General features: G+C 46.2%; 2 protein-coding genes across 10 annotated transcripts in view; one reads left to right on the top strand and one right to left on the bottom strand.

The window, feature by feature from the left end:
- The first annotated feature begins 98 nt into the window (after window positions 1–98).
- NRROS (negative regulator of reactive oxygen species) lies at window positions 99–9,860 on the top strand. Of its 9 annotated transcripts, none has more exons than XM_065673744.1 (7): window positions 99–711; window positions 791–952; window positions 1,741–2,312; window positions 3,108–3,243; window positions 4,828–4,989; window positions 6,414–6,537; window positions 6,787–9,860. In XM_065673744.1, the coding sequence occupies exons 6-7, from the start codon at window positions 6,430–6,432 to the stop codon at window positions 8,752–8,754; spliced, it is 2,076 nt and encodes a 691-aa protein (XP_065529816.1). In that variant the 5' UTR covers window positions 99–711; window positions 791–952; window positions 1,741–2,312; window positions 3,108–3,243; window positions 4,828–4,989; window positions 6,414–6,429; the 3' UTR covers window positions 8,755–9,860. The 9 variants fall into 9 exon arrangements, with proteins under 9 accessions (XP_065529816.1, XP_065529820.1, XP_065529819.1 ...); XM_065673748.1 differs by adding an exon at window positions 5,723–5,904 and having other exon boundaries at window positions 99–952; XM_065673747.1 differs by adding an exon at window positions 5,676–5,904 and having other exon boundaries at window positions 99–952.
- A 3,571-nt stretch (window positions 9,861–13,431) lies between these two features.
- DNAI3 (dynein axonemal intermediate chain 3) overlaps window positions 13,432–27,385 on the bottom strand; it is a 30,582-nt gene continuing 16,628 nt past the window's right edge. Inside the window, exons 11-23 of the mRNA XM_065673742.1 lie at window positions 26,802–26,926; window positions 26,611–26,700; window positions 26,171–26,242; window positions 25,246–25,374; window positions 23,222–23,295; window positions 21,695–21,842; window positions 20,816–20,903; window positions 19,658–19,737; window positions 17,375–17,438; window positions 16,826–16,956; window positions 15,981–16,185; window positions 15,492–15,583; window positions 13,432–14,264 (exon numbers count right to left, since the gene is read on the bottom strand). Coding sequence (XP_065529814.1) covers window positions 14,046–14,264; window positions 15,492–15,583; window positions 15,981–16,185; window positions 16,826–16,956; window positions 17,375–17,438; window positions 19,658–19,737; window positions 20,816–20,903; window positions 21,695–21,842; window positions 23,222–23,295; window positions 25,246–25,374; window positions 26,171–26,242; window positions 26,611–26,700; window positions 26,802–26,926 — 1,517 coding nt within the window. The 3' untranslated portion in view covers window positions 13,432–14,045. The remainder of the gene's footprint in view (window positions 14,265–15,491; window positions 15,584–15,980; window positions 16,186–16,825; window positions 16,957–17,374; window positions 17,439–19,657; window positions 19,738–20,815; window positions 20,904–21,694; window positions 21,843–23,221; window positions 23,296–25,245; window positions 25,375–26,170; window positions 26,243–26,610; window positions 26,701–26,801; window positions 26,927–27,385) is intronic.

The following is a 27,385-nucleotide window of genomic DNA, read 5'->3' as shown; positions in this document are numbered from 1 at the left end:
GGATGCACTTTGCTTCCAGTTGCTACAGAAATACCAGTCGCTGCTACTGCAGTATCTGAGTTCTGCAGTGTGCCCTGCTCTGAAGACCTGACCATCTGAATGCTCTGCCACTCTCGGAGAAGGAGGTTTGCTTTGCTGTGGTGGTGGATCCCTTGCGCAGACCTCAAACCCCCAGCCTGAGAAAGGCGGATGGGTGAAGGCTGGGATGAGTGGCAGGGGCCTGGCCGCAGGGTGGGCTCGGCCGCATGTGCGGGCGAGCAGAGGGAAATGAGCTCACTTCTGCGGCTCTCCCTTCTGCAGCCCACTTCCTCCTCATTTACATCTCGCACGCTGGCAGCTGTGGGAGAAGGAAGAGCGGCGACCGCAGGGATGGAGCTGCTTGTGCTGGACCTGCCTGCGGGAGCAGAACCAGGGTGCAGCCTCACCCCCCCAGCACTGAGGTCCAGGAAGTGGCTGCGGCTGAGCCGCTGACCAGCTCTCCTCTTCCCTTCCCGAATGGCCTGTGCTCTCAGAAACGTGCTTTTGCTTTCTACTAAGACCTATTTCTGACACCTTCTGAGTCTCATACTTGCATTTTCTGGAGACTAAAAGGTCAAAGGGATCCTCTATGAAATTAGAGGAGCTCTTCATTGGTGTCTAGATCCTCAATCAAATGTCCTTCAAGCTCAAGGATGTAGTTTTCCATGGTGCTGGATGCTCCCCTGGGTCCATGTAGGCTCACTGCACATGTTCAGTCTGGTGGGGTTTCCTTCCCCTCCTCGCTGAACTCATGCAGCCCCGATGTCTGCAGGTGTCAGCAACCAAACCAGTGCATTGCTGCAAAGGCAAGTGGGCAAGCTTTGCTCAGGACAACACAGAATTAATTCTGGAGCCTTCTTTGAACCCCCTCTTTCCACCAGAACACCTGGAAAGAACTAGCAGGCTCCTGATGGCTGAAAACTGAGGAGTGAAGGTGAGCTTGGCTGTGGATAGATGGGTAATTGTAGAGCGAGAGCATGGGCTATGATGGAAAGGGAGCAGGATTGTGGGGGGTGGAATCAGCCCAGAGGAGGATGCTCTGGCTACAGGGGATTCCAGGCACATGGGCTGCTGCTAAACCAGAGTCTGAAAGCTGTAGTTTGGTGGCTAAATGTCAGTGCTAGCACATGTTTCCTTGGAAGAAGACTGAGCATGGCAAGGTAAACAAGCACACAGGTTGTTTGGCTGGAGGGGGAAGCAGAAGATTTTGAAGCTGATTATAAATTGCTGATTTTTGTCTCTTGGTTTCCCCTGCAAGAAGCACACCTAAGGGAAGCTGTGCTGCTTGCAGAGCTCCAGTTCAGCTGCAGCACTGGGCTGCAGAGATGCCATGCCCATGTACATGAATGCATCTGTGCCATCCTGGAAGGGGACATGTCCTTAGTTATCCCTGGTGATAAACTGGGTGGAGTGTTGAGAAATTTAGCTTGATGAACTTCAAAAGCTGTAGCTTAAAGTTAAGTTGCCCAGTTTAGATTTTCCCTTTTGGCCATATAATGTACAGTCTGTTTTCTTTTTTATGTTCACAATTCATCTTAAATTAGAGGCAACTGCCGCTACCAGCAGCTTCTGAGATATGGTAGACCTTCAGCTTCCCAGAGCAGGTGATTAAATTAAGTGACGTCCTGATATGTTTTCACTGCCTGTGCACACTTCAGCAACAGCAAACGGAAATTTGGTGTGGAATTTAAAGATAAAAGTTGGATTTTCTTTAATTTTCAGAGTCGTCACTGACCACAGTGCCTGGGAGTGAACGGCTGGAGGGAAATGTTGGTCTTCACCCTGCGACCACTCCTGTCTTTCTGAGGAGGTCCAGCAAGTGTGATGCTGCTGCGACAGAGTTGGTTGCTTGAACCTACCTAATATTTTCTGTTTGCAGTTTCCCATGAGCCTGGGGACTGTGATGTTAGGTGATAGTGACTGTTTCCATAGGTGTTTGCTGAAGCCCTCCCAGGCTTCTTTCCTGGAGCAGCTGGTTCATCTCCCTGTCATTGCAGGGGTGCTCTCTGCATCCTCTCCTTGTCAGGCAAAATGCTGGAGACTGAGCGGAGCCAGAGGCTTTGTGGGGATGCTTTGCACCATCATCCCTTGCAGAATGACTTGCTTAATTCTCTTCAGTTCTCCGTCACAGTGGGAGAAGCAGCAGCCCATGGAGAAGCATTTCTGATTTGCTTTACCCTGACCAGTCCAAGGCTGTGGTCCTGCTGTGGTGTGGGCTGTGAATGACCCTTCTGTTGGTGATTCCACTTTGGAAGAAATCACATTTCTTACAGGAAAACAAGGGGCACGCTAAGGTGTGGTGGTGAGGTTGCTGTTTTCTGTTGCAGTTTCTCCTTTCCCATGGGGTTCTGGTGGAGCAGCCCGGGGTTGACCAAGAGGCTGCCCTCATGTTGCAACTTTTCTCTTGGTTCTCTTGGCAATTTGAGGGTTGTTAAGGGAAAAAGATGATTTGGAGGAAGCAAGAGGTGGGAGGAATGGAGGAAGCTTAGTGGGTGGAAAACTGTACGGGGATTCCCAGGCCTCTCCTGCAGCTGCAGGAATTGCTGCTGTACATGTGGACACTGCTCCAAGCAGCTGAATTCTCTTCAGTGTAATCCACCTTTGCTGCTGAGCTGGGTTGGAGCTTCCTGAAGAGGTGATCAGAAGAGCAGCTGCTGGCAGCTCGATCCCTATCCCTTTACTGCGCTGCTGTTATAAAATAAATAACCCCCGCTCAAAGCACACATCCACTTCTTGCCAGGAGGGCTGGGCTGGGGGCACGATGCTGCTCGAGAGGAAGAGGAGGGGAGCAAGCAGCAGTGTTGGGATGTTTGCAAAGCCACATGGCTGCAGGATGTGGGGAAAGTGTGAAATGCAGCACTGCTGCCAGATGCCCCAGCGCAGGGCTGGTGGCTGCCCTGCGGGACCAGCGCTGGTGTGCGGCTGCTTTCTGTGGAGGACAGGGTGGTCGGGTGCTGTGGGGGCTCTTCCATCCCATGGTGCCCTGTCAGTGAGCTGGGGAAAGGGGGGTTCACTGGCTTGGGTTTGATCAGTCAAAGCGATGATCTGGGGATGAAGCAGGGGATGACGTACATTGTTTCCTCTCCCAGCCCCTCCTGAGCTACAGGGACGAAGATGGATTGACCTTTGGGACATCACCTTGTTTGGTGGCACCATATGAAGGAAATCTCATCAGAAGGTCACCTCTGAGCTTCCAGATCACCCAAGAGCAGAGTATTACCACAGGTGAGAATGCTCAAGGTTTACAGCTCCAGGACTTTCCAGCCCTGGAGTGAGCCTCTGCCAGCTCCTGTGTCTCTGAGCATCAGATGAGTGGTTTTAGTGTGAATTGGGCTTGTGGCAGGGATCTGGGGATGAGGAGTGTGTTTGTAATCATTGGCCAGTCTCAGCTCTTTGTGTGACCTTGAGCAACATCATGGGAATTTTGCCCTCTTGCAGAGCTTCTGCCATCTGCTCTGGTTCACTTGGATGAGGAGTGCTTCTCTCTTTTCCTTCTTGATTTTTACACTTCAAACTTCCTTGAAAATGGAGGAAATGAAACCACAGGGCTTTTCTGTGAGTGACATGGGAGTGCTCAGGATCCTTCCAGAGAAGAAATTAAATTTAGGGTGAAAAAGGCAGAAAAAAATCCCTCCCTCATCATTTGTGCTGGCTGCAGGAGTCTGGGGGCCACTTGGTCTGGCCAGGCTGGGATGTCCCTTGGTGGGATACTTGCTGTGCCACAATAACACTGTTGATCTCCCAACTGCTGCAGAAGGTCCCACTGGATGTGCAGCACAGACATTCATGGCAGTACCTGCTGATCCTACCAGGCAAGGTCATGTTACAGGGCTGAATCCTTTCTCTGTGGTTTTGAACCCTTTCCCAGCTAGGTAAATACAGGCAAACTTTTTCCCCTTGGCAAATGGGCTTGCTGGGGATTTGGGTGTGCATGAGGACCCTGGGAGGAGACGTGGGGTGGGGAGGGAGACAGAGAGCAGGGATGGATGGGGACGAGTAGGAACGGGGCCTCCCTGTTCATGTTGCCTTGAAATGTGGATTTTTGTCTGTCTCTGCCTTGCAGTTGTAGGAAAAGCCATTCATGCTGACCCGCAGAGGGACTGGCACTTGGGAGGTCTCTGTATCTGGGTGGGTCTGACTTGCACCCTGGGTGCTGGGTTTGCTGAAATCCCGAGCAGCCCCAGGACACCCAAAGGTCTGTAGATAGTGGAATCTGAGCACCCCGAGTCTCACCTGGGCAGGGCACTGGTGTCCCAAAGCGGGGAGTCCACATCTGGGGACATGTTCAATCTCATCTTGGAATGCAATGGGAAATAACAACACCTCCCTCTTTCCCTGAGGGAAGGACATCCCTTGGCTTCAGTTGAAGCCCCTGTGCTGGGTGCCAGGAGCAAGCAGGGGAGTAGAGGGACACCACGGGAATAGTTGCCATGTGGGGGAGTGCTGCCCAGCCGGTGGCTTTTCTCCAGTGCTAGAAGGGTCAGTGGCATGGCTGCGCAGGCAGGCAGGAACCCCCCATCTCCCGGTCACTAACTGCTGCCTGAAACCCATGCAGTATTTCACTGCTGGGGCTGCGCAGAGGAGTCTTGGTGCAAGGGCTGGCCCCAGTGCTGCCTTGTTCCTGGAACAGCCAGGAGCTACACGGCCCTTGACAAGGGCTGGTTCCCCTCACATCTCCCTCCCTGCCTACCCGGCCCCCACGGTTCCTCCTTGCTGGGGAGCTGTGTGCGAGTGCATGACCCGGGTTGTAAGTGCTGAGATCAGTAAGCAGAGTGCCTGGCCACGCTCTCTGCCTCCATGTGACTGCAGTTTCCGTTGGCTCCTTCCGCAAAGGCTATATTAGCACTAAGCGAGAACGCGGGTGGGAGAGAAAACCCAGCGGGTTGCACCTACCCTTGGCCCCAGGAGCACAGCAGAGAGGCCACCGGCTGCAGGATGAGTTGGGGCCAACCCCGTGCGCTACATCACGCAGTGAGTAACTGCCCCCTGATACCTCTACCAGGGGAAAGCCCTGCCAGGGGGGTTTGGGGAGCTCCCCTTGCCACCTTGAATGTGGTGGCCATGCATCTGTGGTGGCCATGCACCACTGATGCCCACGCTCCCAAGAGCCGTGGCTGTGCGGGAGGGTGCTGGTGCACACTGTAGAGAGCACCGCAGGTGCTCCCAGACCTCTCACATGTGGGCTCCTCTGTAGGGCTGGGGTTTCCTGCTGGTGCTGCGCTCGCTGTCCTGGCTGGGCAAGCAGCATCCCGGCAGCCCCAGGGAGGAGTGTGGGACAATGAAAGCTCTTCTGGTGTTGGGGGAGGCCAGCGCTAGGTGGCACAGAGGCTGAGCTGGGTGAAGGAATGTGCGAGCTTCCATGGAGGGATTCAGGGGCTAAAGGCCAGCTGAAGCCAAAGTCCCCATTGTTTTGGTTGCAGTGAGGACAAAGCAGGGTCTCCTGCCGCTGTGTCTGGTGCAAGGTGCTACTGGAGACCATGGGCTTGGGATGGTGCAAGCTGCTGAGCATCAGCTCCAGCCTGGGGAAGGGGGCTTCCTCTCCATCCCCACCAGGATAATAAATGCTGGTTTGACTTATTAAAACACCAGCTTATCACTTTAGACTGTCCCAAGGAAGGAGACAACCCAGGATATGTTCCCTGTGCCCTTTCTGTTAGGAGGCTTTGACCTGGGCTGCCAAAAGTAACCCCGTTTCTTCTTCAAGCACTGGCAGTTATGAAGACACCACTTGCTGAGTCCTTGCTGAGAACTTGCTGCTCATTTGCCTGAAGTTCATCTTTTCCCCAGATGCAAATGCTGTCAACTCCGGTTCCACCACGTTAGTAACAGGCCACCTTGTGCTGGAGACCCTCTGCCTCCCCACGAGAGAACCTCCGGCAGGGGCAGGTGCTGAAGGGACTTGGTGGTGGCTGGGCTGATGTCCCCTGGGAGAGCATTCTGCACCAGAGGCAGAAGACCCAAGTGCTGGCATGGGGGAAAGCCTCTTCTCAAGGGTTGCAGCTCAGTGGTGTTTGTGAGCAGCTGTGCAGTGACAATGGTGCCTTTCCCATGTGTGCTGGCAGCCCAGTCCCCATCCCTTCTTTTCTCCTGCCCTCCACCCTCTCTCGGGTGGACCCTCCAAGGGCTCCTGATGGCATGAGTGGGCTCAGTGCTGGGGTTCTTCACCACTTCTCCATGGGCAGCTCATGGTTGCCACCAATATGGCCTGTTGGGAGCCCATTGCCTCTGAGTGCTCCTGGGGCAATGCTGGGAGATGTGTGCTTGCAGGCAGCAGCCATGGGCAGGAGGCCTGCTGTGCACAACGATCACCACTGCCATGATGGACTCCCTGGAAAACCTGCGCTTTTTGGGACGAGCAGTTTTTGACCTTTTCACTTCTGTCTCCATCTCTGCAGGAGTGCTGCTGCTGACATGGAGGCCCCGCTCCCTGGTCTCTTCCTGCTTCTGGTCCTCCTGGCATTGGGATGGGGAAGCGGGGCAGTCACATCCTGGGCAACATCTTCTGGCAGCTGCAAGCTTGTAAGTCCACCCTTGCAAACCCTCACCTTCCAACTGCTTGGTCTTGCCCTGAAAAATCCCAGGCGCCTCAGCATCTTCAGTCCTTCCCCCTCCCAGCTACTAGCTTAGTGAAGGACTGGACTGGGTGCCAAGGCTCTAAGCGTAGAGCCACCTCCTCCATCCTCGCTCTGCTCCCCAGACTTCTCCCTCCCCATCTCCCTCCACCTCCTGCCTCTGAGGGTGGCATTACATATCCACTTCTTGCTTTAGGTGCAGAGCACCATGGACTGCACTGGGAGATGGCTCAGCTCTGTCCCAGCAGATCTTCAAGGTGATACCGAGGAGCTGTTGCTTGATGACAACACTATTCAGATTCTGGGCAATGAGTCTCTGCTCTCGTACCACCAGTTGCGGTGTCTCAGCTTGACCAAGAACCGGCTGGAGCTCATTGAGCCCGGTGCCTTCCTCAGGAGCCAAGGCCTCCATGTGCTCTCCTTGGCAGACAACCTCCTCTTCACCAACTACTCACTGACAGCAGCTGCTTTTTCTGCTCTGCCAGCTTTGAGGATGCTGGATCTATCTGGAAACCACCTCACTGAGGACATGGTATCAGTTTTGGTTGGGAACCTGTCTTCCCTGGAGTCCTTGTCAGTGGCCAGGAACATCATCATGAGGTTGGACTCATCCATCTTCACGAACCTGACACAGCTGTTGGAGCTGAACCTGGAGAAGAACTACATCTTTGAGATTGATGAAGCTTTCACAGGGCTGCAGAGGCTGCAGAGGCTCAACATAGCTTACAACTACCTCCCGTGTGTAGTAGAGTTTGGGCTGACCCAGCTCAGGGTGCTCAATGTCAGCAACAATGTCATTGAGTGGTTTCTGGCCCTGGAAAGTGATGACCTTTTTGAGCTGGAGGTGCTGGACCTGTCCCACAACCACCTCCTCTTCTTCCCTGTGTTGCCTCGGCAAAGCAAGCTGCACTCCTTGCTGCTGAAGGACAATGAGATGAGCTTCTACCAACGCCTTCCCAATGGCACATCCCTGGCGGATGTCACAGTACAGTTCCTGCTCATTGATGGCAACTCCACCAACATCACAACAGTCAGCCTCTGGGATGAGATCTGCCACAGCAACCTCTCCTCCCTGCGCCTTCTAGACATGAGCCGGAATCAGCTCTGGTACCTGCCGGAGGGTTTCCTGGCCCAGATGCCTTCCCTGACCCAGCTGAAGCTCAACCAGAACTGCCTGGAGATGTTTCACCTGTCTGAGAGGGACCCTTTAGCCATGCTGGCAGAGCTGGACCTCAGCCAGAACAGGCTGGTGGAGCTGGGGGTGGAGGTGGGTGCCAGGGATGTCCTGCCCAACCTGCAGCTGTTCAACCTCAGCACCAACAGGTTGCAGGCGCTTCCTCCTGGGGTTTTCACCTACACCAGAAAGATCACTACTGTGGACCTCAGCCACAACCAGGTTGACCTCTGTCCCCAGCCAGTTGCTGCAGGTGAGGCAAAGAGTCCCCCCTGTGTGGACATCAGGGGTGTCAAGACCTTGACTCATCTCTCCTTGGCTGGCTGTGGTCTGAGGAGACTAAGTGGTCACCCCTTCCAGGGCACACGGCTGATGCATCTGGACCTCTCTGACAACCATCAGGTGCTGTCTGGGGACCCGGAGTGTCTGCAGGACCTTGCTCTGACACTGCAGGTGTTGTCTCTGAGGAACACCAGTCTCTCCTCCATCACCCTGGACTTCTCTGCCTTTAGCAGCCTTGTGCACTTGGACCTTTCAGGGAATTCCTTGACTGCCTTCCCCACCTCACTGGGTGCCCTGAAACTGCGCAGCCTGAACCTGCAGAACAACTGCCTCCCGGCTCTGCCGACCGACATGGTGCAGGCGCCACTGGGGAAGAGCCTGCGGGAGGTCTACCTCAGCCAGAACCCCTACAACTGCTGCACGCTGGGCTGGTGGGACTCCCTGCAGCGGGTCGAGGGCTTGTGTGTCCCCGACGGGCAAGAGGTGACCTGCAGCTACGGCTCCCGCACGCTGAGCCCCAGGGCACTGCCCGGGCCCGTCCTGCAGAGCTGCCGCTGGCAGACGGCGGATCTGGCCCTGCTCTACCTGGTGCTGGCCCTGCCCACCTGCCTGACACTCCTGGTGGCCTTTGCCATCATCTTCCTCACACTCAAGCAAAAGCTGCTGAAAATGGTGAAAACTCGGTGTGGGGTGTCCAGCTGTTACTGATGGCTGAGGAGTAGGAGGAGGAAGGGCTCGGGAATGCTGAATGCAAGTGAGTTGTCAGGACTGCAGGCAGTAACCCCTCCGAGCTGGGTGAGATGGAGTTGTGATGGATGCAGGATCCAGGGGGTGCAGGGAGAGCTACTGTTCCTGCTACGGATGCCCTAAGGGTACCCAAAGGGTGTGGGGCTATGTCTGTTGATGGAGCCTGAGGCCATGCTGAGCATTCTCCAAGTATTCAGCAGAAACCATCAGCTGATGTTAGTGAGAGTCAGAATCAGAGAATCAATTGGTTTGGGTTGGAAGGGACCTTAAAGCTCACCCAGTTCCAACCCCCTGCCATGGGCAGGGACACCTTCCACTAGACCAGGTTGCTCCAAGCCCCGTCCAACCTGGCCTTGAACACTGCCAGGGATGGGGCAGCCACAGCTTCTCTGGGCACCCTGTGCCAGGGCCTCAGCACCCTCACAGGGAAGAATTTCTTCCTAAATCTAACCTAAATTTCCCCTCTGTCAGCTCAAAGCCATTCCCCCTTGTCCTGTCACTGCAGGCCCAAGTAAAAAGCTCCTCTCCAGATTTCTTGTCAGCCCCTTTAGGCACTGGAAACTGCTCTGAGGTCTCCCTGGAGCCTTCTCTTCTCCAGGCTGAACAAGCCCAGCTCTCTCAGCCTATCAAGTTGAACAGACAAGACACCAAACACCTCTTGGGTAAAGTGGCACGGACAGTTTCCCCCAAACGTGTTCCCCCCACCTTCCTTCAAGCTGTTACTTTTATTTATTCACTCCAGTAGCCAGCTCTCTATTGCAAAACATCCTCCAGGTCTGCAAACAGCCTCTGCGAACTGCTCTGGGCTGGAGCTGCATCACCAGGACGCTATAGAGAAGGGTTCTGTGGCCACAGCTCCAGCAAGCACGCAGGCAGCCGTGGGTATGCCCCCCAGTGTGTGTGCTGATAAGACAGGTGTTGTCAGCAGGGCTGAAGGACGTGTTTTGGGGTGTGTTGCTTGGTTAAGTCACAATTCCAGTTAGAAAAGCCCATTAAAAATAGGCCAAGCTGCAACGATGTAAAATACTGATCAAAAGACAGTAGAATAAATTAAATCACTTGCAGTATTTTGTTGCAGATTTCTTCTTCTCCAGTAACTGCTGGATTAAGCAGCTGCAGAGGAGATGAAACAAGAGAAAGCCTTTCTCCCTGTTGCGTATGCCCTGCTTTCTGCTCCCATGGGCTGTCGGCTCCAGCGGTGGTTGGGGTTTCTCCACCGAGCCCTGCTCACAGCAGTACCCACACTCTTGTACCAGCAGCACTACCTGGGGAAGTGCTGCTTTGTTCCTTGGAGAGTTACTGTGGGTGGAAATGAGAAGTGATGGTGGTTTGTGTTACCTGAAAAGCGCTGCTGGGACCTGGAGTGGCTTTATGCTCATGGCACCATAGTGCTTTTTCCAGTCTGCAGAAAATACAGTACAGCTATTAAGATGGACTAATGAGGTAGAAATTATAGTGTGATAATGGGTTAATTTCAGAAACTCATCAGGTTTCTTACCCTTTCTAGTCTCTCACTGCAAAGATTATCTACTGGTTTGAGTTGGGATATACAGTTCGTGGAGGATTGGGAAAAGTAAGAAATTCACTCTCTACACTAGAACTTAGGAAGTCTTTAAGGTATCAAAATCCTTAAAGTATTGCCTCTTCAGCCTGATGCTGTCAGTAAAAGGCTACACTTGTCTCAACAACCACGAAAAAGAGTCTCTACGGCTTGACCTATATTCCAGTACTACAAAGAATGACCGTACAGTAATGGCTCAGCTATGGAGTATCCAGGCATAACTTCAGTGCAGGATCAGAGAATTTCTGAGACGGTGTCACGAAGGGTTACAATTCTATTCATAAGCAGACAATGAACACCTGTCCATTGATGCAGCCTCCAACAATGATATTTGCAATGCTTGGACTGAATTGAAAGCAGTAGATGTCTTCAGGACACTCCAACAGTAGCTAGAAGGAAAACCAAAATAGGTGAGAAATACAAATCACTCAGATTGCTTGTTCTCTAGTTGTTTAAATGCCTGACATATTGAAAAGTGCTGATGAAATACCTGAGGCTGGAGAGGGTCAGAAATACTCCAGACAAGTATTGCTGATTGCTGCAGCAATGACTTGTCAGCAAGGTTAATGTGTTCTTCATAAGAAAGCCTCTGTCTTGCTGACACTGCTATGATCCCTGAGCGAGAAAACAAATTTTCTCAGAAGAGACAATTCAAGTTTCAAGCCAGTGTTAATTATTCTGAGTGACTTGTACCTTCTGAATGCAGTGAAAAACAAAACAAAACCAACCCCCAAACCCCAGCCATGTATTAATATAGTTCTCTTTACAGATCAACTCTGAGGAAACTGGTTTTGTTGCTTTAAGTGATTCAGCAATGAGCCATAGAACCTAGCTTTCGTGATAAAATTCAGGGGTTTTGCTGCTACTCCTGAATGGGGTAATACTGCACCTGAAATGATGGGATGGGCTGCTAGTGCTGGCACCCATCATGAAATGAAATCTTCTGTAGCTGCATTTGTTTTCTATGGAGGCTCACGGCAGCTGCACCCACCCTGAGAAAGCCCTGACCAAAGCCCTCAAAATCTTTCCAGCACGGAGCCAGGAAAGCTCCCCACATGCGCAGCTCTTGCCCTATACACATGGTGTTGGTCGGAGGGTGCGGGGCAGGAAGTTAGGTCCTGAGTCCATGGGGGCTACATGACCGTGTCTGAGCACAGCTCAGGTTAGATCAGGGTATAAAAGGAGCCCCACTGGGCAGCCATTTGGAGTCAGTCCTCCCCAGTGCAGCAGGTTTGCAGCTGGGGACTCTCATCTTGGGTTGGTATGTTGTCTAAGGTAACATTTGAGGTTTGGGTGACTGATTGTGATTGTCACATGCGGATCACTGGTCAGAAAGTTTAGGATTCAGCAGTGTAGTGACGAATCCATGTGACATCCCAAACCTGTAGCTGATACTGATGCAGCTTTAACTGAGTTTGAACAATAAATTTCATGTAGCCTCAATTTGCTGGCTCCATGGCATTTAACTTGGCATAGTCGGCAGGGTGACCACATAGGAATCGTCATGGAGGCAGGGATGCGCCCCTTCTCTACCGGGTGAAGGGGAAGCGGCGGGGCCCACGGGCGATCCCGCGGCTCGAGCTGCGGCTGCGGTGGCTGCGGTAAAGGGAGCACGGGCGCCACCTCGGGAACGCGCTGGGCACGGGCACGGGCACGGGCACAGGGCTGCTCGCAAGGAACGGTTTGGGGCAGCCGCTGGAGCGGGCTGTTTGAAAGGGGAACTGGAACGAGAGCGAACGCGGTTGTTTGAACTAAGGTTGTTTGAACAATGACGCTGGTGCGAGCACAACAACTCCACCACGGTACTGTCCCAGTTCGGAAGCTGGCTGCGGGCACAATCCCGGAGGACTGGGGCAGGGGTACCCGCAGCGATGGCGATGAGAGCGCTGCTGAAGAGGCGGCTTTGCTGGAGGAAGGGGCCTGTGAGCTCCCGCGAACACCGACAGGCAGAGTGCGCACGGGGCCCCTCGGACCACGGTCCGCAGGCTCCTGCGCGCACCGGAGCTCGGGGAGCTGCGCGCTGAGGTTTCGCGCAAGGACGGGAACGGGCCGCCTGTGGAGGGCCTTTGAGCGGGGAGGGGGGTGCTGCTCTGTGCTGAAGAAGTGAGCGGGTTTGGGGGCCAGAAGCTGTTTTGAGCAACGGGCGGTGGGCGATCTGTCCTGAGTGACTTCTCAGGCTGGGGGTAGAGCCCAGGAGCGAGAAGCACCGGTCACCGTCAGAGCGAGAGGAGTGTCGGAGCTACCGGGGAGGGGACGAACTGCTGCTTGCACCGCAGCAGTGCACGGGAGAGGGCTGCAGGGAGTACGGATGGCCGCTCCAGGAGGTCCGGCCACCTCAGACCCCTCCTCAGAGGGTTACCAGATGCCCTGAAAAACACCCGTTCAGTCTCGGGCAGAATCCCGGCAGCCACAGCGCACGGCCAGCCCCGCAGGACCTTCCGGACACGAAGGAGGGCGGGAGGTGGGCTGGGCGCGGGCCGGGGGGAAGCGATGAGTAACCGTGATAAAACCTCCCCACTGCCGCGGCAGCCCGGGGGCACGGGCTGCAGAAGCCGCAGGTGAGTGTTCTTCGCCCTAGGGTGCTTTCGCTCACCGTAGCTCCAGAGCAGAAAATGTCCCGTACAAATCCCCAACAAAACCGTAAAGCCCCTGAGTCTTCAAAAGGAGGGAATACTTCGGGGAGGAGGAACGTGCAGGAACCGAGTAGCAGAACTTTGGTGGCCTATGTGAATGCAGCTCCTGCAGTAGAAAATGTCTTCCCTTCTGATGGGAGCAGGTGGAGGCGGATGTAGACTGGAGGGATGGATATAGCATGCGGTGATGTTAAATACAACAGCTGAGTTGTATTTAAGATTTTTACGGCTTATTAGAGTCCAGATAGACCCAGAACTTCAAAAACTATTATTTAGACAGAACATTCATTATAACAGTATTGATGAAAGATAGCGGAACAAGCGTGCCAAGAATAGTTGTTCTGTAACCACATCGTTAGTATAACTGCAAAATGCTTTATTTCTGAAGCCGAAAATGTTCTGGTGAAATGAAGAGGTCATGAAATAAAAAGCTGGCTGGTTCCAAACAGGCGCTAAGCATCTGATGACAAAAGTATTTCTTGCTCCTTTTCTAGTCCTAAATCCGTTAGTATCCGCTTCAAGTCCAGAAACACATATAGTCTGCATTTTCTTGTTCCTTCATATCTTCTGTTTTATGTAGTCATACTCTGAAGGAAAAACACATGCCAGGCAACAAGCTTTGAAACTTGTACACAACCCCATTGCTTTCCAGTGGATAGTATCAGTGCTAACACAAGTTAATGAAAACAGATGTCACCTAGGGCTGCATTAACTGAATTGTCATTTCCTTGATGGATTAGTTGGTATTATTACACCATTTACCAAAGAATGGATAGGCAAAACTCTTGCATGAATAAAGAATGGAAGGCTCGAAGAAGCAAGGTTTATAGAGGAGTTGCCAAACTATTAACTTTTAGATATAATAACTGATGCAAAAAGAAAAGCAAATTCATAGTTGTTAAATATCTGTAGGCTCTAATTCTCTTGTAGGAGTTTCACTTGAGCAGGAGCTGAACTCACATGAACTAGGACCATCTATTCCACTCCTTAGATTTCCAAATATGAAATAAGGATCTGCTAAGCTATTTTGATTATGTCCATTCTGATTTTTGAAAATACTATGGGAAATCCTGCCTGGTGAAACAGATGTGTATTTTAAAGACCCAAAGAAACAAAGTTCTCTTAGTTCCAAGTATAACATACTGTTTTCTTCCTTTGTGCTTCCAGATGGATTTCTGTTCTGTTTTGGCTTGAAGGTCTTGATACTCTCGAAACTCTTGTTCACAGTACTTCAGATATTTGACTTCTCTTTCAAAGTAATCAAGTACACTGTCAAGCTATTAAAAAATGGCAAACAAGGGTCATTACACATGCAAAGACACAGAACTGTTGCTGGTGATCTGAACTGTATTAGGTTATCTATATTGGGAATACAGATACCTGTTTATCCAAATAATTCGCAGCAAAGCAATATAAAGATGTGCATTGAAAGCAATTGATTTTGATATATATATGTATGGAGTTAAATAATTTTTATTACACTGATTGTCAGTAGATCAGGCTTGAGGAACCTGCACTGAAATAACTAAACCAATATAATCTAAATATTAGTGACTGCTCCTGGGTTAATAATTCTGTGCCTTAAATAGTGTAGCTCTAAAACATACATAAGTTGGGGAAAAGCAGTGTGTTTCCTCACATTATAGCACTTGGTTAGGTCCTACCTTGCTTTGGAGAAGTTACTTTTACTAAAATGAGGCTGCTGACCTGGTGCTACATTGCTACATACTGTGGTTCTGCACACAGCAGACCTTTATGAGACGTTTATAAACTATATAAGTGCATGCATAACTTAAAACTGGGATAGAATGGGAAGAAGATCTTGTGATGTAAAAATAACAGACTAGATAGCAGGCAAGACTGCTAGACTGGGTGAGATTAAAACAGTAGCTTGATCTTTGGCTGGGAGGTGGCGGTGGGGGAAGATAGCCTGAAAATTATGGGGAAATAAAAATAAATTAATATTGTTTTCATTGTTCCCATGGTTGTCTGGTACAGGTAGTTCTTATTCCAAAACAGAATGTTAGGTGATGTTAGTAACAGTTGGCTAAATGTGCTTTAACTAAGCTAGAACCAGACACTCAGATGTGTAAATTGTAGTACCAGATTTATAGGGAAAAAAAAGATACAAATGTGGACAAGAAGGTGTAAAAATAAAAAAAGTATATTTACATAAGTGTGCCCTATATAGCATTGCTTTAATGCATGAAGCTAGGTGTCATATTATGTATGTGGCAAAAAATGCTGAAGTCTTTACTGTGTTTCCATGTAGCCATGTTGGAGCACTGGAGTTCTGCCAGTTGCCACCCAGGTTTCCTTTAGGTGCTTTCTATGTGAGCTCTGTGCAAAGCCTGCTTTGGTACAGCTGGTCTTTGGAGAACATGCTCATACTGATCTCAGATTATTGCCATCCATTTAAAGGGAAGTTTTTCCAGGCAGACTTGTTTCTGTGGTGGAGTTTTCAGGATAAAGTGTCACAGAGATGAATAAAAATTCTTACCAACCTCATTCATCAAAGGGTCACTTAGTGCCTGACAGATTTCCAAAACATGCAGAACTCCAAGATCATCAGACACCGCTAAAAAGTGCTGCTTTGCTGAAAGATATTTCACAAAAACATATAAGCAATGTAAATTCCAACAGTAACACATGCCTCCAAACACAAGCCACACAGGGTTCATTCTTGTTGTGGTCTTTTTGGTTTATTGTTCTCTGCAGCAAAAAGGCAGCCTTATTGCTCTCTTATTTTTCTTAAGAAATTAATTTCGCTTTAAGGTTTATACTTTTAAGTTTATTTTTTTTTTCAGTTGCTTTATGCTGTGATAGTATGCTTGGAACTGATGTGTGCCTTTTTGTACATACAGTGCAGTGTTAGAGGAAGTATGTACTTATCTATTATAGAAGATCATCTGTAGTAAGATCAGTGTGTCTTGGAGTCATGGGCCATTATGCAGACAGGGTGGCTCAGTAAAGTGCCATCACCATCAACATACATGAGGCAATCCAGGGGATGATGAACGTGATCTTTGATTTGGAGATGTTCTGGAAATAAGATGGCTCATGAGTTTTCTTCAGCAAGTCCCAAATATCTACATTTCCATCATCTCTGCCAATGAAGAAAACTCCTGGTCTTGTTAAGGACCATCGTCCTGCAGTGTATCTTCCTGAAGAGCAGCTTGACTGAAGGATCGCTCCATACTTGAATTTTTTAAACAAATAAAAGATAAACCCGACAGTAGAACAGTACTATCCATTCACTACTTTAATTCTCCTATTGTTTAAGAACATTCACAATTTAAATGATCCTATTACAAAAATTGTATCAGTGGTAAAATTGGTATCACCATCTGCAGGTAAAGAGAATTGTGGGGAAGTAAAAACCTCATATCTCACTTGCAGTCTATTAAGGTAGTCTGTTTATAATCTGTCCACTCTTAAAATCTGTGATCTTGAGATTTTGCCACATGTAGCACAGGAGAACCGTAAAACCCTCCATGTTGCTTTGTCTTCACATAGTTAAAAGGCTGTGTCCTAAATGAGTTCTTCAAACTCATTTAGCACACATTGCCTTTATTCTTCTCTTTCCCTAGGAGCAGAAATAATTCGTTGGGAAGCTACAGTTTTCACAAGGTTGGAATGAAAGAAGGTCACTTCATTTGTTTTCTGTAAAAGGCAAGCTTACAATGCTATTTCTAAAATTGTTTTCTGATGTGAAAAGCATTTCTTATACCCAATTTAATTCCAACTGTGACATACAAACATTTCTGAAAATACAGTTTCTGAGGCTATTATGGTTCTGTCATGTAATTATGTTTCAGCTGTGTTAAAGGAAGCTTACTGTAACCTCTTCTTTCCAAATGGCAAACTTCCGTCCTCCAATGCTCAGAACGATGTCTTTAAAGAACGGAGATCTCTGGAGGGTGTTGATAGTTTCAGTGTGGACAGCGTATTTCTGAGTGTGCTTCTGGTCTAATGGAATGAAAAAGGCAGTTGCTTGTAAGTAGCGCTTTAGTGATCATCTTCACAATGGGAGTTACGTGGTGGGAAACGAGTGCAGGAACCAGCACACACTTAAAAAATGCTAGCCTCATTTTTTTTGCTGACGAGGTATAGGAACTGTAATTACTGCAAATCTAGTTACTTGAATGATCTGTGCCAATGAGTACACAGCGATGCACCTATGCTACTGGAGAGGGTTTTCGCTATTTTGTCATGACAGCTAAACTGCTCACACTTCCGAGGTGTACTGCTGAATCCTGGTGTCATCAATGAGACAGACTATTATAGCAGACAAGCAAGAACATTAAAATGACAGAGTATAGGTGCAAATATTTTAAAGCTGGCAATATATTAAGGGTTAAACACATATTAAGAAACTTGAACTTACTAACTGGTATTGGCAGGTCATTCTCGATTTCAATTTTCCAGTCAGAATAAACAATTTCTCCATCCTGTGATGCCGGAAAAATCAAGTAAATGCTAACATTGGAGTTTGGTGGCTTTTATCAAAGTGACTTGTTTTTAAGCTGTGACTATACTTAATCATAACCATCATTAAATATGTTCTGAGCAAATAAAACTTAGACTTGCAGCAAGTGAATGAAAAAGCACTAAAATTCTCGACAGCAATTTTCAGTTACCTATTGCCAAAACAGCTTTAATTACCATGATGTATGTAGGCAGATTTTGCTGCAGATTTAGCTGCTTGGTTCATGCATTGCTCCAGTATTTGGGTAAAAGGTGATCAGAGGCAAAAATGTAGCTACAAGCCAAATTTTCAGTTCCGTATGAACTCAGAAGTGGGAAAAAATTTGGAATTTTAGGTACGTTGGGTAAGTAGAGGGCTCTGAATAGTTGGGACTTCCCAAGGTAGAAATAAGTTTTGGGGAAAACTGTAGTATAAAGGTTTGCTTCTGGCATTTCGGGAAATACAAACACACAAAAAAAAATCACTGATCTTACAGGTTCTGAAATACAGTTTGGTTCCTGATAGCAGGTAGTTAAGCTTGATATGTCTTATAGAATCATAGAATAGTTAGGGTTGGAAAGGACCTCAAGATCATCTAGTTCCAACCCCCCTGCCATGGGCAGGGACACCTTGCACTAAACCGTGTCACCCAAGGCTCTGTCCAACCTGGCCTTGAACACTGCCAGGGATGGAGCATTCACAGCTTCCTTGTGCAACCCATTCCAGTGCCTCACCACCCTAACAGGAAAGAATTTCCTCCTTATATCCAATCTAAACTTCCCCTGCTTAAGTTTTAACCCGTTACCCCTTGTCCTGTCACTACAGTCCTGAATGAAGAGTCCCTCCTCATCATCCCTATAGCCCCCCTTCAGGTACTGGAAGGCTGCTATGAGGTCTCCACGCAGCCTCCTCTTCTCTAGGCTGAACAGCCCCAACTTCCTCAGCCTGTCTTCATACGGGAGGTGCTCCAGTCCCTGATCATCCTTGTGGCCCTCCTGTGGACTTGTTCCAACAGTTCCATGTCCTTTTTATGTTGAGGACACCAGAACTGCACACAATACTCCAGGTGAGGTCTCACGAGAGCAGAGTAGAGGGGCAGGATCACCTCCTTTGACCTACTGGTCACGCTCCTTTTGATGCAGGCCAGGATACGGTTGGCTTTCTGGGCTGCGAACGCACACTGCAGCCAGCTCATGTTCATTTTCTCATCGACCAGCACCCCCAAGTCCTTCTCCGCAGGGCTGCTCTGCATCTCTTCTCTGCCCAACCTGTAGCTGTGCCTGGGATTGCTCTGTCCCAGGTGTAGGACCTTCCACTTGTCATGGTTAAAATTCATAAGGTTGGCATCAGCCCACCTTACAAGCGTGTCAAGGTCCCTCTGGATGGCATCCCTTCCCTCCAGTGAATCAACCGAACCACACAGCTTGGTGTCATCGGCAAACTTGCTGAGGGCGCACTCAATCCCACTGTCCATGTCAGCGACGAAGATGTTAAACAAGACCGGTCCCAACACCGATCCCTGAGGGACACCACTCGTTACCGGTCTCCAGCCGGACATCGAGCCATTGACCACAACTCTTTGTGTGTGGCCATCCAGCCAGTTCTTTATCCACCGAGTGGTCCATCCATCAAATTGATATCTCTCCAATTTAGAGAGAAGGATGTCATGTGGGACAGTGTCAAACGCTTTGCACAAGTCCAGGTAGATGACATCAACTGCTTTACCCCTGTCCATCAGTTTTGTAGCCCCATCATAGGAGGCCACCAAATTGGTCAGGCAGGATTTCCCCTTAGTGAAGCCATGCTGGCTGTCACCAAGCACCTTGTTGTTTTTCATGTGCCTTAGCACGCCTTCCAGGAGAATGTGCTCCAAGATTTTACCGGGCACAGAGGTGAGACTGACTGGTCTGTAATTCCCTGGGTCATCCATAATTCCCTCGGTCTTGGAAATGTCTTCTAGTTCTGTCCTTGAAGTAAAAGTTCACAGTCTACCAAATATTGGGGTGGTTATTATATTTTATGCATGTAGCTAAATGCATGGAAATGGGAGTAAAATGTGGCATGCCTAGAAAGATCTTTTTAGTGAACACCTGAAGGAAACATGCAAGTCCAAACATTTGTAAAAGCTCTGTTACTTAATTGTTCAGTCCTTTGTGTATCTTGGATTAACATTTTCATTAGTAACCTGTTATTTTCACTTACCTCAGTTCCAACAAAAAAATCAGTGGAGATATCCTTTATCCTTTTCAGATTTCTGCTCGTCTCTCTGGCAGACACCTTCTCTGGGAAACAGGATGGATACATCTATTATACACTGGAATTTGTTAGACCAAGAAAATCCTTTGTCTTATAAAGGTAGTTAATTGCTAAGGGGAATTTCAAGAAGAGAAATGAAGAAAGACTGCCAAGTAAATCACCAATACTGTAGGTTAATTGTTTCCTGGTGGCATCTACCGATTGCTGCAACTGCTCTGAAGTTAGTGCTTCCCATACACAGATAACTACTTAGGGTAGCACCATTCTGTTCGTCAGCTTTACATAGCATCAGTGTCTCCATGGGAACTGCCCTTATGCATCCCCCCTTAGCTGCTGCAGCCAGGAGCTAACATTTCTGATCCAGGGAATGGCACAGCCTGCCTCCTACAGTCTGTGGAGGAGCAGTGTGCAACTATGCCACAGCCACTCAGCTGCCAGAAAGGCATTTTCTGGCATGGTTTGCAATCACTCTCTCAGGTAGTTCGACTCTTGGGCTACCTGTATGTTAGCTTGCCAGCTCTACAGAGAGATTAGCAGTGTGTCCCTACCACAAAGTACCATAATAAGAACCGATTTACTACAGAACGTAAAGTTCTGAAGAGTGATACCTCTGTCCAAAGCACTGCAGAAATACCTACATATATATGTATACGACAGAAATATATACTGATTTGGAGAAATCTCTCGGCGCGGCAATAAAGAATACCTGCTTGTCAACTTGAAAACTTTGTTGGCGAGTTTGTTCCTGGAGTTTTCTCCAAATCAATACTGTCACTCCAGGGTTATTTTTCCAAAAATAGTGTTATATAAGGGCTGAAAAGGACATAGTGTCTCAGGGATAAAGAGACTGGGTAGGGGACTTGCATCAGTAAGTGAAACCTGGCCAAGCTACCTTGGATACAGAACTGTTCTTCTTGTATTCAATACAAGGATATATTGTTGTAGTTAATACATGTATGCTGCAGTTTGAATACCAATATAGTTCAGAAACCTTTTTCCCCAGATGCCTATACAACATTGTGTTGCTCAGCTTTCATTATGTATATACTGAAATATAAGTTTATTAAAAACATTTTCTCCAATAAGGTGTAATCAAAATATTACCTGAGCTCTTGAAATTGCAGTGCAGTACCCTTAAAATAATCCTGGTGGAACCGTACTCTTGGTTGATGCCACTTTTGCACAGGTTTATCTGTTCAGAACAAATGCATTTGCTAACTCACTTTGTCAGATCTTTAAGGTACAAGACTAAATGGCTTGCTGCTGGAACAGATCTTTTCAGTTTGCCATGTGTTTGTAATATTCCACAAACAGTATTTGCTGCCTCATGTGCAAGCACAAAGAAAACACAAACCTGTGGTTTCTCTTGTGTTATCCTTCCCTGTAAGTTTTTTGCTATGTTTCTAGCAAAAAAACCCCCCATCTAGCTCCAGTGGTTATGCTTATTCAACAACTGTACCAGCTACAGCTATTCTGAGCAGCACAGATCAGCAGGTCCAACATATATACTTTTATATTATATATATATATATATTTAACCTAACAGATTATTTTTAGCCTCACTTTTTTCACAAACTGTTACGACCATTTTCATCAGACTGACTTCTGACTTGCAAGTGATTATGGTTCTGTTGACAATGACCATGTTTCACAGTTTGGGACACACTTGGGACCCACTGAGATAGCACAGCTGTTGAAAAGGCTGACAGGAACTTACATTATTAATACAACTACTTCTGCACCTACATCAGTTTTGAAGAGGCAGCCATGCTCTTTCTTGTGAGTTAGCTTTTCAAAGTGCATTTTACTGAAATTTCAGAGGAACGTTAAAGTCTTTCATTTCATGATTAGAAGGAAATTCACAAGGAAGTCACAATTTGCTGGAAAAACTAGAGTTGGGGAGCAAAAGAATACATTGCTATGGAGTTCTGGCCATATCTACAGTTTGGCTTAATCCTTCTGTTCTATATTTATGTACAGTACCTTTATGAGAGGTTTCCAGGAGAGATCTAGATGCTTAGAAGTATCTGGACCACCTCGGGGTTTATAAAACGTGTTCATCTCTGTTATTTTCTTAGATAAAGGTTGTTCAGAAAGTTTGGTGTCTGGAATATCCCAAAATAATACTGAGCTGCAAAATGATTGTATAATGTTATTTTCTAGTTTTGTTTCAAAGTCAGATGCAGTTTTCTATACATTTTAAAGTTGCTTTTTTCAGCCTTTCATGTTCAAACTTTACATAGAAATAGAGATTCTGAAAAGCAGACAAATGCTAGATACCTAGTTGCTTCTTTTGCTAATGATGGCATGTTTTCCGTTACACACCATTTCATCAGTTGTTAACTATACTAAAGCAGCTAGACGGCATTCATACAGTTTGCTATGGAAAGTTACTGGGTGAAGTTACTGGAGGCTGACAGAGCTGGACAGAGCTTTGCAGTAGGTAATCTAGAAATCCAAATTGAACCTCATTCCTAATTCTTGCAAGTAACAATTTATTTCCTGACATTCAAGGCAAATGGTCCCACTCACTTGAATCTGTCATCTCATTGGAGTTTTCAGCCCTCTGATTGTTCCTGTTGCTCTACTCTGGACATTAATTCACAGATAATTTTCCTCATTGCTGACATCTCTTTACCTTTCCTAACTGGAGTTGCTCAGGGACCTATGCTCTTCAAGGCTTGTTCTTGCCAGTACAGTGATTTCTCTGCTCTTAATTTAGCCAAATACTCTTAATTTGGAGTCTTGGTGTGTGGGTAGTTTAAATTTCTTCCATATCCATTACTTGCATTACATTGCAAACTTGTTAACAGCCATATTTACTGTCATTCTTCTAAGTTAATTCTTTGAAGTCTTCTCTTTATTTGATTAGAGAAAACAACTTTGTATCATTGCCAAATTCTGCTCTCTCTGACCCTCCTTTTGTAACTAGCAAATACGATTGAGCCCAGCTATGCAGCCTTGAAGTCTTAAGTGTTTTGCCATCATGAAAGCTAAACATTTGTTTCTACATTTTGCATTCTGCCCCCTTTCCGGTCTTTCACACAGGATAATATTTGGTTGTAATCATCATGACTATTAATTTTACAAAAGAGGTGATTCATACAGAATAGTTTTGCACACTTAATTCCTCAAGTCAAAATATAGCTTACAGTGTTTCTGTGGCCTCAAAATCTTTAACAGCTTTTTGTCCAAGTCACATAATCAATGTATGCCTGGAGGTGTGGCTCTCCAGGCCAAGGCATGTGTGATCAGCACTCTTTCTAAGCTATACACAGAATATTAATGTATACTTCTGAGGTTTTTTTAGTTAATGAACCCTTAAGGCCATTACTGTAAAGGGCTTAACTGGCCAAAAACTTTATGTGCTTGTCTTCTGCATACAGAATTTCAGTATTCAGGATAGGCTGATAGGAATCCAGAAGTATGCTAGTTAAATCATGGAGTATGCTCCATACAGCTTTCCGAAGGAAACTGGAAGACATCCTGTAGAGTATGTATTATATATACCAATCAGGGGAGCAGGTTGCAAACTGCACAGGAATTTCAGCTCTGTTTTCAGAATCAGCACCCATTTGGTTGTCCTAAAAATAACAGTAATAATAATTACAGGGTGAGAAGATTATTAGAGACAAAAATCATATTCTGCTAAGTACTTCCATACATAAAATGTGACTTCTAGAAATTAAGTCAGTATTTCTGCTTGGGCAATGTTTGAAAATCAGGAGTTATTAAATTGTAGTTGTAAAGTCAAGCTATTTTACAAATGTACTTACAGTGAACTGAGAGCAGCTTTGCCTGCAGAACACCTAAACTAATAAATTAAGTCAGCAGGATAAATATGTGCTGGCACCACTGCAAGTCAGGCCCTCCTTAGGTTGCCATGTTTGTAGCGTTTTTTCATCCATCTTAAGCAAAGAGCAAATCATTGAGAAATTTATCTCAGACAGTGAAATGTACCGGGAGTGATATCTCTTTGCCAAGTTTACACCATGGGTCATCTCGAATTGTCACTCAGCTAGACCATGCTGCGAGACAGGAATGGTGCCTTCAAGTGTTAATTATTAATAGTTTAGTTTGTGTATGTGGGATTCTGCAGGTTTTATAGTACTTATCATTTACCAAGTAGTCATTGGTTTATACCAAATTTAATTTATTCAGAAAAACAAACGAAAGGTGTTGGGGACACACACACACAAATGATTATAGGCTGTGCCATTATCAAATATAATTTCCAGTATATAAAAACCATATATTTTGGCTAAAACTGTATTTATCAACCATGCAGCAAAGTTTCAGCTACACATTTTTCCCTTCATGAGTTGCCTACTGGAGTCAAAATGGTAGTCTCACAACCATGCAAAGCTGAATTAGGTTCTAGATATAACTTTAAATACTTTTTCACTGATACCTAATAATAAACTGCAATTTTTGGTAACTTTGCCATAAAAACTGCAATGCTGTGCAAAGGCTGACACACATTCCTTGTTTGCATAGCAAAATGTTCCAGTACATGTTGCTAAATATTGACAAGGTGATTCCTTTGTCAGTATTATTTATCAAGCAGGGGCTTCCTGCATCTTTTATTCCAGATGGACATGAAAAGAGCTTTCTGACTCTAAACCTAGGAATAAATAAACAACCCACCCAAGCAACAAAAACCACACGGCATTCTGCTATCCAATCCCTTTCTTCATGTTTTATATCTGGTACTGATTTGTATCCATGGGTACTACTGTAGCATAATTTAATAATGAACAATTGTATCAGCTTTCTTTTCATGATACATGTGCACCCTCTCCCTCACTCTTCTAGTAATGTTGCTAAGGACTGCAGTATCTATGAAGTCTTAAAATTTGTTTTAAAAAATATTGATATGTTCATTTGCATAAACCTTTTAAAGATCTCAGTTTTCTTCTCCTTGGCCTGCTTCTCCACTGCCATTATTTTGCATTTGCCTACATTTGCATTTGGAATTAATTTGAGCAATCATTTGCAGTACTTTGGTAGTAAATGAGCATCCAATACTCCTGTAATAGCATTGGACCCTTTAACTACATATACCCTAAATACTATAGGTATTAAAACCGTCATGGAAAACCTAAGTTTTGAGTACACAGGCAGCACCTAGAAGAATCAAGGTAACTACAGTAACACCATTCTTGGGTGCCTAGATATTTAGGTAATTGAAATAATTTCTCTGAATTCTTCATGGCAGACTAGATTGCTCGCAGCAGATATTCAGCATAATTTAGATATGGAATGCTTATTATAACTTTGAACTACAATTTTCAGTAAAGCTACAGAGATTTTTCCAGTATGAGAAGATTCGTATCAGGTTGAGAACACAGCACAGTTGTAAAGCACAGTGAACAGAACAAGTGGCAGCAGGTTATTAAATATTTAGAAAATGCAGTGAGAAATAAAAAAGGCTGTTACAAATAATTGAATCTTTAATATTTTATCTTGAGTTTACAGTATGATTTCCAAGGTAGCATACTAGGAAACCACGAAAAGTAAATTTTTAAGCTCACCTGAAAATAATTTAGCAGCCAAATTATATCTGTTACTGGCTTTTTATGGGCATGCTCTATAGGAGAGTCCGCACGGTGTTTCACTAAGGGTGGCTCTCTGCTGCTCCGCTGATCTTCCATAGCTGGTGGCTAGAAATATTTTAAAAAGAAATATCAGTATTTTTCCCAAATACAGTAGTAGACCTGTGTCCTGGGTTTACCAGGAGCCGTTTTGCTCCTTCTTACTAAGAAGGAGCTTTTCTCTTTTTTTTTCTTTTGCTGCTTTTGTCAAAGACAAAAGGTTACTTTACATACTGTTAATGCTGCTTCACAGATTTCAGATCAGTTTAGAGAATTTGCTAGGGGTCTAATACCTTCCTACCTTTTCCCCTTGGACAAAAGAAAATGGAAAACAGCAAAACAGGCCTTTGAATAGGAAGCTCTAAAAAGAGGTCCGATGTGGCTCCACAGGCACATGCACATCCACTTAGGTTATTAGTTCCTCCTCTGCTTTTAGGTCTCTCTTCCACTTATTCCCTTTATAGTCTCCTTTCACTGAAATCTTCTCATTTTCTGAGCTACTTTTTTCCTGTCCATAAACTTCCAGAGTAATTTTCAGTATTATATTCAGCAACAAATGCTGTGCGTTTTTGATAGGCTTCATAAGGCAACAGTTGAGTACATGCTGGTGTTCATTAAAGAACAGTCTGAAGTTTAAGTCTGCACAGAATGCAGTAAAGCTATTAAGATGGGCCAATGAGTTAGAAATTATAGTGTGATAATGGGTTTATTTAATGAACTCATCAAGTTTCTTATCAATTCTCGTACCTGACTGCAAAGATTATCTACTGGCTTGAGTCAGGGTACTGTCACCCATTTTCCCCCACAGACATACAGATGTACTACAATCAAGAATGGAAGCATTTATCATACTAACAGCTGTTACCTCATTTCCATCAGCATCAGTTTTTGTATTTTGCAGCTTTTCTTCATGTTCAGAAATATCCCACAGTATAACCTGCAATGAGAAATAAGTATATTAAGAATTATTCAATCCTTTATATTAAATGTATTTTTCACATAAAGTTCATGGGGGCTTGGGGAAAATTCACTCTCTACACTAGAACTTAGGAAGTCTTTAAAATATCAAAGTCCTTAAAGTATTGCCTCTTCAGCCTGATGCTGTCAGTAAAAGGCTACACTTGTCTCAACAACTACAAAAAAGAGTCTCTACGGCTTGACCTATATTCCAGTACTACAAAGAATGACCGTACAGTAATGGCTCAGCTATGGAGTATCCAGGCATAACTTCAGTGCAGGATCAGAGAATTTCTGAGACGGTGTCACTAAGGGTTACAATTCTATTCATAAGCAGACAATGAACACCTGTCCATTGATGCAGCCTCCAACAATGATATTTGCATCGCTTGGACTGAACTGAAAGCAGTAGATGTCTTCAGGACACTCCAACAGTAGCTAGAAGGAAAACCAAAATAGGTGAGAAATACAAATCACTCAGATTGCTTGTTCTCTCGTTGTTTAAATGCCTGACATATTGAAAAGTGCTGATGAAATACCTGAGGCTGGAGAGGGTCAGAAATACTCCAGACAAGAATTGCTGATTGCTGCAGCAATGACTTGTCAGCAAGGTTAATGTGTTCTTCATAAGAAAGCCTCTGTCTTGCTGACACTGCTATGATCCCTGAGCGAGAAAACAAATTTTCTCAGAAGAGACAATTCAAGTTTCAAGCCAGTGTTAATTATTCTGAGTGACTTGTACCTTCTGAATGCAGTGAAAAACAAAACAAAACCAACCCCCAAACCCCAGCCATGTATTAATATAGTTCTCTTTACAGATCAACTCTGAGGAAATTGGTTTTGTTGCTTTAAGTGATTCAGCAATGAGCCATAGAACCTAGCTTTCGTGATAAAATTCAGGGGTTTTGCTGCTACTCCTGAATGGGGTAATACTGCACCTGAAATGATGGGACGGGCTTCTAGTGCTGGCACCCATCATGAAATGAAATCTTCTGTAGCTGAATTAATTTTCTGCAAGGCTGCAATATTGGCTGTTAGTATGCTGTGCAGCTAAGACATTTATATAGAACTTAATTGTGCCTTTAAGCTTGGCTGTGTAGAGCAATAATCCATGGCAGGGAGG

The sequence above is a fragment of the Lathamus discolor genome, chromosome 3 (assembly GCF_037157495.1).
Source record: "Lathamus discolor isolate bLatDis1 chromosome 3, bLatDis1.hap1, whole genome shotgun sequence".
NCBI classification, from domain to species: Eukaryota; Metazoa; Chordata; class Aves; order Psittaciformes; family Psittacidae; genus Lathamus; species Lathamus discolor.
The sequence above is the reverse complement of the archived record's forward strand: the minus strand, read 5'-3'. Positions and strand labels throughout refer to the sequence as shown.